The following is a 15,008-nucleotide window of genomic DNA, read 5'->3' as shown; positions in this document are numbered from 1 at the left end:
TGTGAAGCTGTAGTGTATCATGCATGGATGACACATACCTCTTCAGGCATGTTTTTGATGAGGGAGCAATGTTATAACATGGTAGAAAGATACACAATCTAAGATATTCTGTCTTGGCAACCTGTGGACGGGTTGATTCCTACCTGCTGAGGCCAGCCCAACATGGCGAAGGGGAAAAGCCCAGAGGAGAACCAAGTGTCCAGAACATCAGGATCTGAAAACAGCACAACTCACAAGAATCACATCAACTGTGACTGTGGCCCTAAGGTTTAGCCAAAAAGGATTAAAATAAAAGCTTTTTTAAAATTTTTTTTTTATTAATTCATTATTCCTTATTGCACTGAAAAACATACTACAACTACAGTTTTAAATTTCCATTTCCATGGAATCATACAGGTGACATGCCATCTCCAGAAAGTTACACACTGTTGCTTTAGGACAAATACTCGTTATATTTGATGCATATAATTGTGAAAAACATTGAGACTGAAATTCATAACCTATGCATTTTACAAAGCATTTTGTTGGGTAACAGAGAGACACCGTTTTTTGTTCCATCGGGCACAGTGTTCTCTAAGAATAAAGGTAAAATAATGTCTTAATAATGTCAGCTGATTCCCCGTCATGCTGCTATATCAGAGTGGCAGAAAGTACTGAGTGGGCAGTGTTACAAAGATTCAACAAAAAATGTTCAACCATAGACTGTATATATACCGTAGTATAAATGGACATAGCTAACCCGCTAGCCGCCGCTTTCCAAATAGGACGTGATCATGGGCATGAAGTGGTTCCTTCAAGGTCCGATAGCAGTTTATTTCTATTGAAAATGGCCCCCTCTCTCTGTAACTGCTGGTGTCAGGGTCGGAATTTTGACCATAATGTTCATTTTAACCCTCTCTGTATGATTCTGGTGTTTTTAATTTGCTATGTTGTCCCTAAATCAAGATAAGAACATTAATAACAGACCAACAAGGAGCCCTCTTTCCGCACTAGTGTGAGCAAAAGGTTTGATTGACATCTATGGGGCGTCATTGATAAGCGGGAAGAGGCATGTTCCTTCAACAATGTTGCTCCTGATTGGCTTGGACACCCAGATTTCCAAATAAGAGTCTTAGTTGCAGATTAGCCACTATAACTGCTAGCCTTGAAGGCTATGGGTTGACATCACACTCCCATAGACTGTATAAAGATGTAAACTATGTGTACAACTCACTGTTCAAAATCAGGACCGGGGCCCTAGCTGCTCACCTTGTGTTAGTGTGATAATCTCAGGTTTGACTCCATATTTGACAGAGACCCTATGACGGGCCTCCTGCTCACTCCGGCCCCAAACCCAATGCTGTAAAACACACAACAGAATGTTCTGAGAAAAGGGTGAAAGTCCATTTGACAGATTAATATATTTTTCCAATCATGCAGCAGTTGTGCACAGAGTCAATTCCAAGTTTGTGGCACTCTGATCTGGCTAAAGCTAGCGTAAACAGGAAGCTATATCTGGTTTAATGTTAGGGTTGACAAAAGTATCAAAAATCAAATACTAATCGATACCAAAACTAGTATTGGAACTAGATATTCATTTAAACAAGAATTGATACTCAAAAAGTCACATTCACAGGACAGAAAAGGAAACTTTCTTGAATAGCTTTAGAATGATTTAGAGCTGTATCAGAACAAGTATAAGACCACATAGACTAGTGCACTGCCTGGCCAAAAAAAAGTCACCACCTGGATTTAACTAAGCAAATAGGTACAAGTCTCCTGCAGTTGGTCAGGTCTAGGATCAGCAACAGTCTGTGCTCAAAGAATGAGGTCAGCTGACGGCCTGAATATACTGAATGACCAGGTTATTCCATCAATGGATTTTTTATTCCCTGATGGCACGGATTGGCCACCATAGTGTCCAGACCTTAACTCCATTGAGAATCTTTGGGATGTGCTGGAGAAGGCTTTATGTAGCGGTCAGACTCTACCATCATCAGTGCAGGATCTTGGTGAAAAATTTATACAACACTGGATGGAAATAATCTTGTGACATTGCAGAAGCTTATCCAAACAATGCCACAGCGAATGCATGCCATAATCAAAGCTAAAGGTAGCCCCACAAAATATTAGAGTGTGTGAGGTTTTTTTTTGGCCAGGCAGTGTATATTACCACGGACCACTATGGACATACATAGATATAAGACCACAAGGTAATATAAAAGAAAGTACTAGGATTTAATGTTGGAAATGTCATTCTATTGTTTAAATAAAGAGTGTTTTTACTATCATCATGGTACTGGAATCAGTATTGAGTACTGAGTCTATTACGTAGTATCGAAATACAGTTTGAAATTTTAGTATTGTGACAATGCTATTTATCGTCTGCTTTTCTGCATTCATTTCACTTCTCTGCATCTTTACAACAAAATACAGACTTTTACAAAACATTTTACAGACCTCATGTTTGTCAGAGGAATTGGGCAGCTCCACTCTGTAGGCTGGGATCTGATGTCCCCACCACAGCTGCCTTGAAATGCACCAATCACTGAGGAGCACACAGACACATTGTTAGCTGTACATTTAATACAAAGCTTCATTCATCCATCATCTGACACTGAAAGGACCGGACACAATTGTTCTATCACCACTCACAAAAGGGAGTGTGTTTTTTGTGTTTTTAAAGGGGACATGTACATTCGTTTAGCCTGCATTTGATTTGAAACATGCTTTTGCCCACCTTTTAGGGCTGCAATTGAATGGAAATCACAATTTGAATGGACACAATTAGCAAATATCAGAGGTTGCATTTTTTTAAGTATCATAACTTCCTCCTCATTCAACAACAGATCCGGTCTTATTCTGCATATAAACTGGTAACCCTGTAATTTAGATATTTACCAGCATGTTCTGAAATGTGACTTTTGTCTTAGTTTGCCAGTTAATTTTTTTGTCAGTTTCTTTTTGTCAAGCCTCTATCAGACCTTTGTATTTCATGTTTTAAGATTAAGATTAGTGTTAAAGCTCCCTCTGCTGAGAGCAAGAGGCATAAACAATGACAAAAAGCCTTTTAGCTGCAATTAAGTAGGGATGCAACAATACTTTTTATAATCCAAATAAATCATAAAATGGAAAGGACAGATACTGAATTTCCCCTAGCAGCCTATATTAAAAGTATAAAAGTGGAAGTAAACAGTAAACACTTTTTTCGCTACTAAACTGCCTATATGGTGTTTGAATAGCTTTATCTACTGTTTCTAAATTTTTTTGGCAAGTGTTAACTAGGTAAATTTGCAGCTTTCTGGTCAAAAACACCTCTTAGTGTTAGGTGTTGTTTATTTTACTGTAAAACAAAAACCCACCTGATGTTGGAGAGCCAGTTCTTCCATGTTTTAGTGTAAAACTGAGGGATGATCTCTAGTTCTCCATCTTCAACAGCCTGAAATAAAGGGAACACATCTGATGTCATCTTCTCAATTTGATGTGTATTTAAAGATCTGATTAACAGAGCATGATTTACCTGCACTGCTTTAGCTGCCATCTCTTTACATCGCACAAACCATTGCTTTTTCAGGAGCGGTTCGATGACGTCCCCCGATCGACTGAGCAAAAAAGAAGAGAGGACAGTCAGATAAACATGTTTTGGTATATTTTACTGTTTTATATGCTACTTGTATGAGTGGTCCAATATGGATATCTGGAGCTGATACCAATATCCAATATTTGCTGTTTTATTGCTATGTTTGAAAACCAAAATCTTCCGATACTGACATTAAGATTTTGAAATTGAAAGTAAGCTCCACAAATCTATGTTATGGTAAGTAAAATCCACATAGTAACTTTTCACAAAAGGACTTTATCTGTAATATAGAACCATTTGTTGGATAATTGTGTAAACATACAACCATATTTTAAGCCAAATTGTTTTTTCCATTTTTACTCATTGTGAGTTTTTATGAACACACTAGAGATTGAGACAGTTTAGACAAAATTTGTGTCAGATATCGGCAAAATTTTTAATATCAGACCATTATAATATTTGGGAACACCCTCTGATATCACAGATACCAAACCAATATACCACCTATCTACTAGCTAACATGAGTAAAACAGCGTTATTTTTGCGTTTAGAAGTAAAACAATGTTTGCATGGATTTCATGAACACATCTTCTGTAAATTTTATTTTTTTTGGAGCTTTTAACCAACGCTGTCCCCTCATCAAAAACACACCCAGATTTGTATTTTTGCTTCATTCACTCTAGTTTCATTAATCCATCAATCACAAGTCGTCTTCTCTGAGCACTCAAAAATGCTCAGTTTTCTAAGCCCATAAACACTTAACTGACTTGTTCTGTGGTCAAATTGTGTTCACAATGGGCGCATGGCTATTAGCTATTAGCATAGCATTCATGGGGGATTCTTTTACTTTCCTCTGACAGAAATTGCTGACAGCAGAGGGAGCTCTAACATTTGAATGCCATACTGGAAACGTAGGTGAAGTTTATAAAGTATATTTTCCAAATGCAAACATTATTTTAAGTTATAAAAAAGGACTCAAGGTGACCAAAAGCATGTTTAAAAGGGAACTGAAGCCACAAGAATGCATAATATGTGTTTCTTTAAAGCTGATTTAGTTTCTTGTTCCTATGTAGTCCATGTTTTGATATGATAAATGATCACTGAAATGCATAGTAATACAACAATAATGACAATAAACAAATTACATAAGGACAAGGTCAGTGATATAAAGCCAAACCACTGTGACAGTACCTGCAGATGGGTAGAGACATGCTGTGCTCCTGCTTCCCTCTGAACAGCTTCTTCTCCACCAGAGCATCCACCACCTGCTGCCTTGCGTCAAACCGCTTCACGCCCTGACAACAGAGATTACATCTGTAAGTCAATTGATTCATGCACCATAATAACATCTACTTGTCTATTTGTTAAAACTAGTAAATATAAATTCTTTGACTAGATTAGAGACATTTTCCCGGAATTAAGCATAGATCATTTGATATGTTTTATTTTGGGTTTCAATATATAGTTTCTTATTTCAAACAACAGTATCAGCCAGTGGTGCAATAACAGCACATATTTGATAACTCCACTGGCAGATTAGAATGTGTAAAAGTAAATACATCTAAACTGGTAAAATCTGAACATTTGAATGCAGGTTAAATTGATAACTTTATTTATTCTTGCTGCAAACTCATTTGGCCCAGCACCTGCAGCCAGTGTCCACAGGGAGGAATCATGGTGCCCTCCTCCCCAATCACAGTGAGGCGAGGCAGGGAGTGTCTCTGAGAGAGGAGGAAGTCTGCATGGTCATGAGCAGGGGTCACTTTAACAGCACCTGGACACAGAACACATTTTATACATTTTACGTATTATATTATATTATCTTGAGACTTATTTGGTGCTTTAGTTTTCTGATCAAAATCACTGTCAAAACTGTACCGGTAGTTTGGATAACTCATAACAAAGAAAAAAGGGCGTAAAAACAAAGCAAATAGTTTACATTTAAATACATTTTATAGTCAAAGAAAAGGGAAATTATAAATAAGAACATTTACTGGCCACGCACTACATGTACAGTAATGTGTAGGACAGTTTTAATCAAAGTCAATTACGTCTTTCATGGTGTCCATTTGTCATAAAACCAACAGTTTACTCTGCTTAATAATATTATGGCATTTAAAAGGGGCCATATAGCCCCCTTAAAGAGGAACTAAACACCAAGCCACTTTTTTCACTACTAAAATGTGTATATGGTGTTTTACACAGAACTGCCCTGATTACAGCCAGGGGTTTCTGATTATAAAACACCTGACTGCAGGGGCGAGTTTGAAGTGCAAATATTGGTTAGACCAATCACACTATTTTTGTAACTCCAGACCTCACCCCTCCTCCCATTCACACTTTTCATACACCATACTGTCAGTGATAATGAGTTACCTGTCCCCAGCTGCATGTCTACTATAGTGTCAGTGATAATTGGCAGGAGAGCGCCTGTGAATGGGTGTCTGCACTGTTTCCCATGCACTGCCTGAGGAGATGAGAAGCAAAGGGATTTTTAAAATTGAATCATTCAGTTTAGACAATATTGCAATACAAGCCATCTGTTACCCACCTGGTATCTTGGATCATCAGGATGCACCGCAATAGCCACGTCTCCTAACATAGTTTCAGGACGAGTTGTGGACACTGACACCTCTCCATCTAACAAGAGAAATATTACATTCAAACATTGTAACTAATCTATATTACATTCAAAATTGTGCACTCCACTCACCATGGCCTTCTATGGGATAAGCAAACGTGACCATTGTCCCAAATTCCACGGGTCGATCATAACCAGGCACAGGCAGCAGTGTCCTCCCAGATAGCTCCTTTGTGTCAACCTGGAAAAAGATTTATAAATAATTGTTCAAAAAATGTTAACATGCACACCTTGACTAACACATATTTACCAGCAGTGTAGTGGTCCTGGAGCTTAAGTTCTTTTTGTTTTGCCAAAATTGTTTTGCCAAAATTTGGATGTTTACAACAAAGATGCCAGATTTTGTCAAAAACGTTTGATTTATCCTGTTCAATCATTGCCTCTACAGACTACATTTGCTACTTCTGGTTTAAGGTAAGGTTGAATTTTCAGCAGTAAATCCAGATTATTTACTTTACCTCTTATTTGTGAAACAGTGCTGAAGACAACAATAAACATACTGGTGCTAGATAAACTCATTACATTAATATTTGTTTATGTCAATAAACTGTAAAAGAAAAAGGAAAAATAAGATAGAAACGTGGTAGCCGTAGAATAATCCAACAGTACCTCTATGTCAGAGATGGCCGACTGCAGGGCACAGCTCCAGTTGACCAAAGCCTCAGAGCGGTAGATGAGTCCAGAGTCACACAGGCGCACAAATGCCTCTGTCACTGCTCTGCTGAAAGACTGACAGGAGCCACACCAGATAGATTTAAAGGTTCTATATTATGCAGAATTGATTCCTGTGAGCTTTAAGCCATTGTGACCTCATCAAAAACATATCCTGAGTTGTGTTTCACGTCATTCACACAGATTTCAGTAACCCTTTATTATTAGTCTGTTTGCATCTCCAAAGCTCAAAATGCACAGTTCCACCTTGTGATGTCATGAAGCAGTAGTTTTCAAGTTAACAGCTACTTTTTATCTTTTGTTCATTAGAGACTGGCAATTCTAGGGCTGAAATTAAAAATATAGTGGAGCATGTCCTGTATGTACCACATGACATCACAAGGTGGACCAGAGTGTTTACTGTTTGAGAAAAGAACAAAGCCTAAATATGCAGGATTTGTGTGTTAAACATGTGTGTTAACAAAACTCTTTTGGGCTCTTTAAAAAAGGAAATATGAGGTTAACGCTAATATGTAGAGGAATTATCAGAACAAGCTTATACATGTTCAAAGTAGGACTAGACTGTGTTGTGTTCAGGAGAACTCCCTTCCAATGGACAATATAAACACTGTAAATATTTATGCATTTAAAAAATACTTTGTTGAAACATTAAATGAGGAACAATTTTATCTACCCTTTATGCATTTTAGATTGTGTATTGTTATTCTGTGATGTTATAACTATGTGTAATACATGTTTTTTTTGTACTGGCCATTGTCAAAGCAAAGGTCAATAAGAAACCTAACAAACTTGAACATTTTGAGGCAAGGATTGTCATTTTTAAAGAGGGGGTATTATACAAAACTACTTTTTTAAAGCTTTCTGCCATGTTATAATGTCCCTTCATCAGAAAACATGCCTGAAGAGATTTTAGATGTCATCCATGCATGTTTGAGTATTTCATCCCTATTCAAACCCTACTTATGGTAGGCTTGGGGGCTGACCATTGCTCCCACACAACAATTGTCCATAAACAAAATCATGACACAAAACTGTATATAGCAACATGACAAACCTGTAGTTCCATTAGCGAGATAAAAGCTATTTGTGTTGTGATAGGTGAGTGACAGGTGAGTTCTGATGGGTGAGTGGCATAATGTAATCTTAATCTGTTGTTTTGAATGAACATAGCACTTTCAAAACAATCAAACGTAATATGGTGATCTAAAAAGTAAAAATAATAGTAAAGTAAAGGGTAAAATACCCCCTCTTGTTTTACCCATTACCCCTAAACAAAATGACGGACTGTTCACTGAATATGAGTAGTTTGTCTGCTCTTACCGGGTCCATGGTGAAACAGGCTCGAGTCCAGTCCAGTGAGGCTCCCATCTGCCTCAGCTGATGGTAGATCTCCTCTCCCTTTCTACAAACGACAGTACCAATATGAAACACCGGTACCTTATTGTCTTGAGTAGAATATATGACTCTGTTGTATGGACTCACTCATTCTTCCAGTTCCACACCTCCTGCAGGAACTCCTCTCTGCTCAGGTCTTGTCTCCTCTTCCCCCTTTCCCTCAGCAGTCTCCTCTCCACCACAGTCTACAAAAGGAAAATAATATATATATCTATCACAGCCCACTTAATACTGGATATTACTCATACTTTGGCAGCATTTTTGTACTTACATTTATAATAACATGTATTGAATGAATTAGAATGACACTGTACCTGATACTGAAGCTACTCTCTGATGTTAAACCACAATAAAACATGGTTTTGATCAAAGTTGCAAAGTCTATTTCTTTATATCAACTTTGTGATTCTTTTTTAGAAAATGTCACTTGCTAATTTTGGAAGTTGTAGGTTTGCATTGCTAGTGACTCTGATTGAAAAAAATGTATACTTTGCAGCTGACGTCATCATATATACACTGGCCTGTCTGAAGCTTAGACACTCAAGTTAGACTTTAATCTGAACAATATGACCAGAAAGAACTGATTTAGCTGGAACTACAACGGGTTAATCTGTGCTCTTAAACAAGTCTCTTACACATAAAATAATAATGACAACCTAGTTGGCATCAGTCAACAGTTTTCCAGTTCGTCACACTTATTTACATGCACTCTGGGAATGTTCACCAGTTCAGGGTTTTTGGAACACAGTTACACACAAACTCACAGACATCCTGAGCTGCAGAATTCCTCCCTCCCCATCCCTATGTTTACTTGGCATTATTACAACTTTCACCATACCACCTAAATATAAAAACAGTTTGTTGACATCTCTAACTATCGCCAAGAAAATAATTCTACAAAACTGGAAATCAAAACAGTCAATAAACATCAAACACTGGTCTAACTCGCTCATCCATCACATTTCAACCTCTCAAATGACAGCATACTTTGAGGATGACATACCGTCTTTCATGGAAACCTGGACACCATTCATAAACCACTTCAATATTGTTTTCAATCAGTCATCAATATCAACAACATAAACTCCACCAATAGACTATTATAACACCATTAACATAGTAATTATGAGAATGCTACGCACACTCCTATACACACCCCCATTCCTACAAAGACACACACACACACGACATTATGTAAACTTTATTACAATAATTGCAATCATACCACCACTATTGCTGTATATCACTATTATTGTTGTGTTATTGTTTTCATTGTATGTACACGTTTCTATTGTTGCTGTCACTACTATTATTGTCATTATTATTGCCTTATTCATTAACTAATTTATTTATTGAATTAATTTGTGGTTCTGATGGAGATAAATAAATGGATGAATATAAACACACATATTAAATATTAAAATAAAGAACATGAATTATTAAATAATAATTTAAATATACACACATATAATATATATATATATATATATAAATAAATACACAATAATAACAATTATTAATCATAATAAATTAATTATTAATCAATAATAATAATAATTGACAACAAATACATAAAAAGATTAGGGTTAGCAAGGAATGGGCGCGTTGCTAGGGGGTACTGCCCCTTGAGTGCGGGCTCACCAAAACCTTGCCTCTTTTAATGCATTGTACAGGACACGCATGCACACACATTTTACATTTAAATCTAAATAACCAATACCCCCATTAGGACCACAAAACTAACATAGAGCAATATTGACCAACACTGAGTATGACAGCAATAATAAAACCTGTTATCGTTATCTTTACTTTTATTATTAACACACACACACTCATACACTCACCCCCCCCCCCCCCCCACACACACACACACACACGCACACACGCATATTTACAAAGAAAACCAACCAAGACAGAATAATGCAGGTACCGTACTGTACTCCCCCCCCCCCCCCTAACACTTTTACACATCAACACAACTTTCTCTGTAAATAGTAAGCTGTAAATATTGTATGTGTTTCTATGTCACTGGGTGTTCTTCAAAATAAAATAAAAAAATAAATAAAAAAAATAAAAAAAAGTTTTCCAGTTCGTCACTCTCACGTTTTTTGTTGAAAATCACCTTAGCACAACCACAAACAATCATATTGATCACAGCCCCCTGAAAATGTGTTATTTAAATCCATTTTGTATTTTTTTCTTTTTTGACAGTTTTTGCTAATGTGTGTATTGTGTCACCGTGGTAACTGCTGAACATTCCACCATGGAGATACATGTAGAACATTCCCAGCATGATGTCACTGTAAAGTATCAATTCCTGGCAGTTGTTTCCTAATAGTCATATCCCTTTGAACTGTGATAAATAACAGCACTTTTTTCAGCCAAATATGTTCAGTAAGATCACATATATAATCAAGGTGTGGTTCAGATCATGACCAGACAAAGACTAAATGACTATGGTTTAAACCAAAACTAGATTTACAGTTCAAATACCCAATAATATGGAAATAAAATATTCAATTCATCTTTATTTCGGACTCGTGGTCCATTCAAAAAACAGACAGACAGCAACAATACAAAACAACAAACATCTATGTTTTAAAAAGACAACCATACCAGTGTCTCCACATTCTGGATTGGTAGCGAATTGCACTGCATCTTATGCTTGTGAGTGACAGTAGAATTTCATTTTCTGACTTGTTCAGTCTGCAGATAAACCTGTACATTAAAGTTCTCAGTACAGCTTGCAATGTATTCACACGTGCGGTGACAAACAATTCAGTCGCACTGGTCCATCGTGGCCTCCTCAAGAGCACCCGCAACGCGTCATTATAAGCCACCTGCAGCCTCTGTAGACTGGCTTTTTTGTACTGAGTCCAGAGGTGGGCAGTGTATAGTGGTGTGCAATATGATTTAAATAACATTAACTTTACATCATCAGAGCATGAACCGAACTTGAACAGAAGAGTATTAGCTTGTGCATACAACATCCTGCATTGTCTATAAATATCATCATCATCTGCCATGTCCGCAGTGATGATGTGCCCAAGATATTTAATTTTAGCTGTAACATTCAATACAACATTAGACAGGCAAAAATCAGGATACCGCATGTGTTTATCCTCTTTAGTCCTGCAAATCATGATCATGCTCTTAGTTGCGTTATACTTGATGTCATACTCCACACCATAAGCTGAACAGATGTTGAGTAGCTGCTGTAACCCAGCGGTGCTCGGACTAAACACAACCAAGTCGTCTGCATACATTAAATGATTGAGGACAAAATTCCCAGCCACACATCCAGTTTTACATCTTTTGAGCTTTGTAGACAGTTCATCTAAATACAAGTTGAACAGAACTGGGGACAAGATTCCTCCTTGTCTAACCCCATTGGTGACTCTAAATGGGGCAGAAACCCTGTTTCCCCACTTAATCTGCACTGTCTGCTGTCCATACCAATAAATTAAAATACGCACAATATATTTGGGTACACCTTTCTGCATCAACTTCATAAATAATTTTCGGTGGTTCACTCTGTCAAATGCCTTGGATGCATCTAAAAAACACATAAAAACTGATGAGTTCTGCCTCCTGTATTTGTCAATAATCTCTTTTAGAGCATATATACACATGTCTGTGCCCAGCAGAGCCTTAAACCCAAACTGATTGTCTGTGGATTTAATACAGTGGGAGATCCTGTCAAGCAAGATTAATTCAATGATTTTTGAGACTATACTGGCCAGAGCTATAGGTCTGTAGTTGTTAGAGCTGCCAACTTTTCCAAAATACATATTGATAATTACAGATATGATTCTCGCACCTGTGTTGCAATCCCCGCGTGGTCACAGCCGGGGAGCCAGAGCACCCTGTGGCCCTGCATCCTCCTCCTGTTCACAGTATGGACACAGTGTTAAGAATATCCGCTCTTAATGAATCATGTATGAGGCTTTTCCATGTGGAGCTGTACCATCGCACCAGCGCGTCCTCCACAGCCACAGTCAGAGCGTGGCCCAGGTGCAGAGTGCCAGTCACGTTTGGAGGAGGAATACACAAGGAGAAGACACACTCCACGGCATGGGGTACATTCTCCTGTCATGACGAGGATAAAGTTAGGGCTGTTTTTCATTAAAGAAATTGTTGGTCCACTAAAGACATGTCCTCGCGATCAATTAGTCAAGTAAAAAGGAGGCATGCCTAAAGTTCTCAAAAATATTATATCTCTATGCATCTGACCCAAACTGCACTCAGGTGACTACACCGGCCTGCACACAGTGCATGCAAAAACAATATTTATGCAGAAGAAGTACTGAGAAACAATGTCTTTGAATAAAGATAGATTAAACTTGTGAATCATGAAATTAATCAGACTTTTACATATAAATACCAAAAAATACAATGTCTTCAGCTAACTCACTCACTAATCTCTGTTGCTCTCCCACATAAATCCATAAAATTAAAATAAAATGACGAGTCGACTAATGCAAATTTTGGTTGACTAAAGAGACACCATCCGCTGATTAATCAGCTAAACGACTACTGGCTTACAGCCCTAGATAAAGCAATCAAAGTTCTAACAGAGAAGCTGCTGATATTACACAATAATGAAATGAGCCATAGGTTTTGGTGGGCAAGCTCTTTCACAGATTTATATAAACATTATTGCACACAGACAGTGGTTAAGTGGGTAAAATATCTTGCATAAGGGCAAAACTACAGTATGCAAGGCACTTTTCAAGTTAAATGTTTTTATCAACTAAGTTACCAATTGTCAATAGAGCTGTGTAATTAATTGGCTTTTAATATTGATTACAGTTATTGTCAATTGAATAAACAATACAACAATACAATTCTGAATGATATGGTCTATCATTCTGCCCTTCAAATTTGTGTAGTCCTCAGTGGTTATTATAATTCATTATTATTATTAATAATAAAGTCCATACTTTCTCTACAGTTCCTTGTCTTTTTAAAGTACAAAAACATGATTTTGCTTATGACCCAAGTAATTGTGAGTTTTGCATGTATTATGTCTATGGACATATTGACTAAATCTGACTTTATTTGTGTTCAAAGTGCTTATGCGTAAATTGTTATTTTTCCTCAATAAACTACTATATCGTATTACTATAATCATACTATCGCCAGACATAAATCTCTGTATGTCTGATGCATAAACAGATGTAAAACTAAACAACAAAACAAAGCAAGTATCTCACTTGGTGCTCCGGTCTGAAGAACCCCTCCTTCTCCCACCACTGGTACCAGCTGGATTCCACATAGTCTGGGCTGTAGGCGGCAGGGTAAGGTACACTGGTATCTGCAAAATGGATTATGAGCATATTTGCCTTATTTTCAGCTACACAATAAATGAAATTCCGATATGGCAATTTCCACACCTTTCTTCGCTCCAGGTGGAGTTTGGGCTGTATATACAATTCTCTCCTTCTCAGTCCAATTCAGTCCCTCAATTTTTGTAGACTGAAATCAAAATTTTATTTATTTTATTTTAATTATAACAGTAAATGATGACATACAGAGATTGACTTTCAGAGGTGAGCATTCAGTCACATTTACTTGAGTAACTTTTTTTTTAAAAGAAATTGTACTTTTCAAGAAGAGTAAAAGTTTGGGTTATACTTCCCACTGTAAGTCTAAAGCTTTATGTTGACAATATGAAATGATATGAAAGCATTTGTGTTTCTTGCATCACTCTTTTTAATATAGCTGAGTTTGACTCATTTTTGTCTATCATTTGAAAATACCACATTTTGAGCTTTATTTAATAGTCTGTCCTTCAAATGACATTAACTTCAAATTACAAATCAGATGTTATGTCCTGAAAGTTACTCTTTAAGTTACTCTTAACAATTTCTTGGACCACTACTTTGTACTTCTACTTGAGTAATATTATTTTGAAGTAACATTGCTCTTAATTAAGTACAAATTTTCCTACCCACCTCTGTTGATTTTAGTGTCAAAATAAATGACAATCTTCATACCTGACTGGTTAAAATGGCTTTTTCCCGTTCCCTTTTACGTTTTTGTTTTTCAGCTTGTGGTCTGGGGATATTGGATGCTTTTGGAGAGCAGGTGGTATGAAGTCTGCAAGTGCATCTTCTCCAGACAAGTCCAGTCCTCCACATCTTCATCTAAACACTACACAAGAAAGAGATAAATTAAACGTATGGTTCTATAACAAATAATAGGGTGCATAATGTATTAATCTGTAATAATGTGGAAATAATAATTTTAAGATACTCACTGTGTTTCACTTTAGAATGAGCATACATGTCTCCTACGACCTTTCTGCAACGCGTTTAACAGTAAAGTATCACATTTTCTTATCTACATAATCAAATAACTGATTGATAGTAAAATTGCAACTGTATTACATCGACATTACATGCTTGGCTTTATGTCCTAATGTATTTGTTGTTAAAATGAGACAGTTTTTACAAGTTTTCGGACAAAACGGAAGTGGTCCGTCTAAAAATATCTTCCCCTCTGACTCCATTAGTAAAGTTTTAAAAAATAATGTAATAAGTGCACATCCGGTTATGTTATCAAAATAAAATACAAACAGCTTTGGGATACAGTAAACAAGTGTAGTAGTATTTAATCCATCTAGTATTTTTCATAAAGAAATTATTTCGCGTATTTACTTGAGTTTCTGCGTTTGAAGTGGAAGTTCTGCTAATTTTTTTGTCATTTCTTTGAACTATTATGGAACTTCCGAAGGCA

At 36.8% G+C, this 15,008-nt stretch overlaps 1 protein-coding gene across 1 annotated transcript in view; it reads right to left on the bottom strand.

The window, feature by feature from the left end:
• The window catches only part of vars2 (valyl-tRNA synthetase 2, mitochondrial), a 36,162-nt gene extending 21,460 nt beyond the window's left edge, over nucleotides 1-14,702 (bottom strand). The window contains exons 1-19 of the mRNA XM_033974874.2: nucleotides 14,530-14,702; nucleotides 14,267-14,423; nucleotides 13,664-13,745; nucleotides 13,484-13,584; nucleotides 12,235-12,356; nucleotides 12,088-12,154; nucleotides 8,355-8,452; nucleotides 8,193-8,274; nucleotides 6,810-6,929; nucleotides 6,273-6,381; nucleotides 6,111-6,199; nucleotides 5,936-6,026; nucleotides 5,206-5,333; nucleotides 4,751-4,854; nucleotides 3,500-3,581; nucleotides 3,342-3,418; nucleotides 2,440-2,527; nucleotides 1,249-1,339; nucleotides 144-214 (exon numbers count right to left, since the gene is read on the bottom strand). Of these exons, the coding sequence (XP_033830765.1) occupies nucleotides 144-214; nucleotides 1,249-1,339; nucleotides 2,440-2,527; nucleotides 3,342-3,418; nucleotides 3,500-3,581; nucleotides 4,751-4,854; nucleotides 5,206-5,333; nucleotides 5,936-6,026; nucleotides 6,111-6,199; nucleotides 6,273-6,381; nucleotides 6,810-6,929; nucleotides 8,193-8,274; nucleotides 8,355-8,452; nucleotides 12,088-12,154; nucleotides 12,235-12,356; nucleotides 13,484-13,584; nucleotides 13,664-13,745; nucleotides 14,267-14,416 (1,752 nt within the window). The 5' untranslated portion in view covers nucleotides 14,417-14,423; nucleotides 14,530-14,702. The remainder of the gene's footprint in view (nucleotides 1-143; nucleotides 215-1,248; nucleotides 1,340-2,439; nucleotides 2,528-3,341; nucleotides 3,419-3,499; nucleotides 3,582-4,750; nucleotides 4,855-5,205; nucleotides 5,334-5,935; nucleotides 6,027-6,110; nucleotides 6,200-6,272; nucleotides 6,382-6,809; nucleotides 6,930-8,192; nucleotides 8,275-8,354; nucleotides 8,453-12,087; nucleotides 12,155-12,234; nucleotides 12,357-13,483; nucleotides 13,585-13,663; nucleotides 13,746-14,266; nucleotides 14,424-14,529) is intronic.
• Between the last annotated feature and the right edge of the window lie 306 nt (nucleotides 14,703-15,008).

The sequence above is a fragment of the Periophthalmus magnuspinnatus genome, chromosome 11, assembly GCF_009829125.3.
Source record: "Periophthalmus magnuspinnatus isolate fPerMag1 chromosome 11, fPerMag1.2.pri, whole genome shotgun sequence".
NCBI lineage: Eukaryota > Metazoa > Chordata > Actinopteri > Gobiiformes > Gobiidae > Periophthalmus > Periophthalmus magnuspinnatus.
This window is presented reverse-complemented; position numbering and strand designations above follow the sequence as displayed.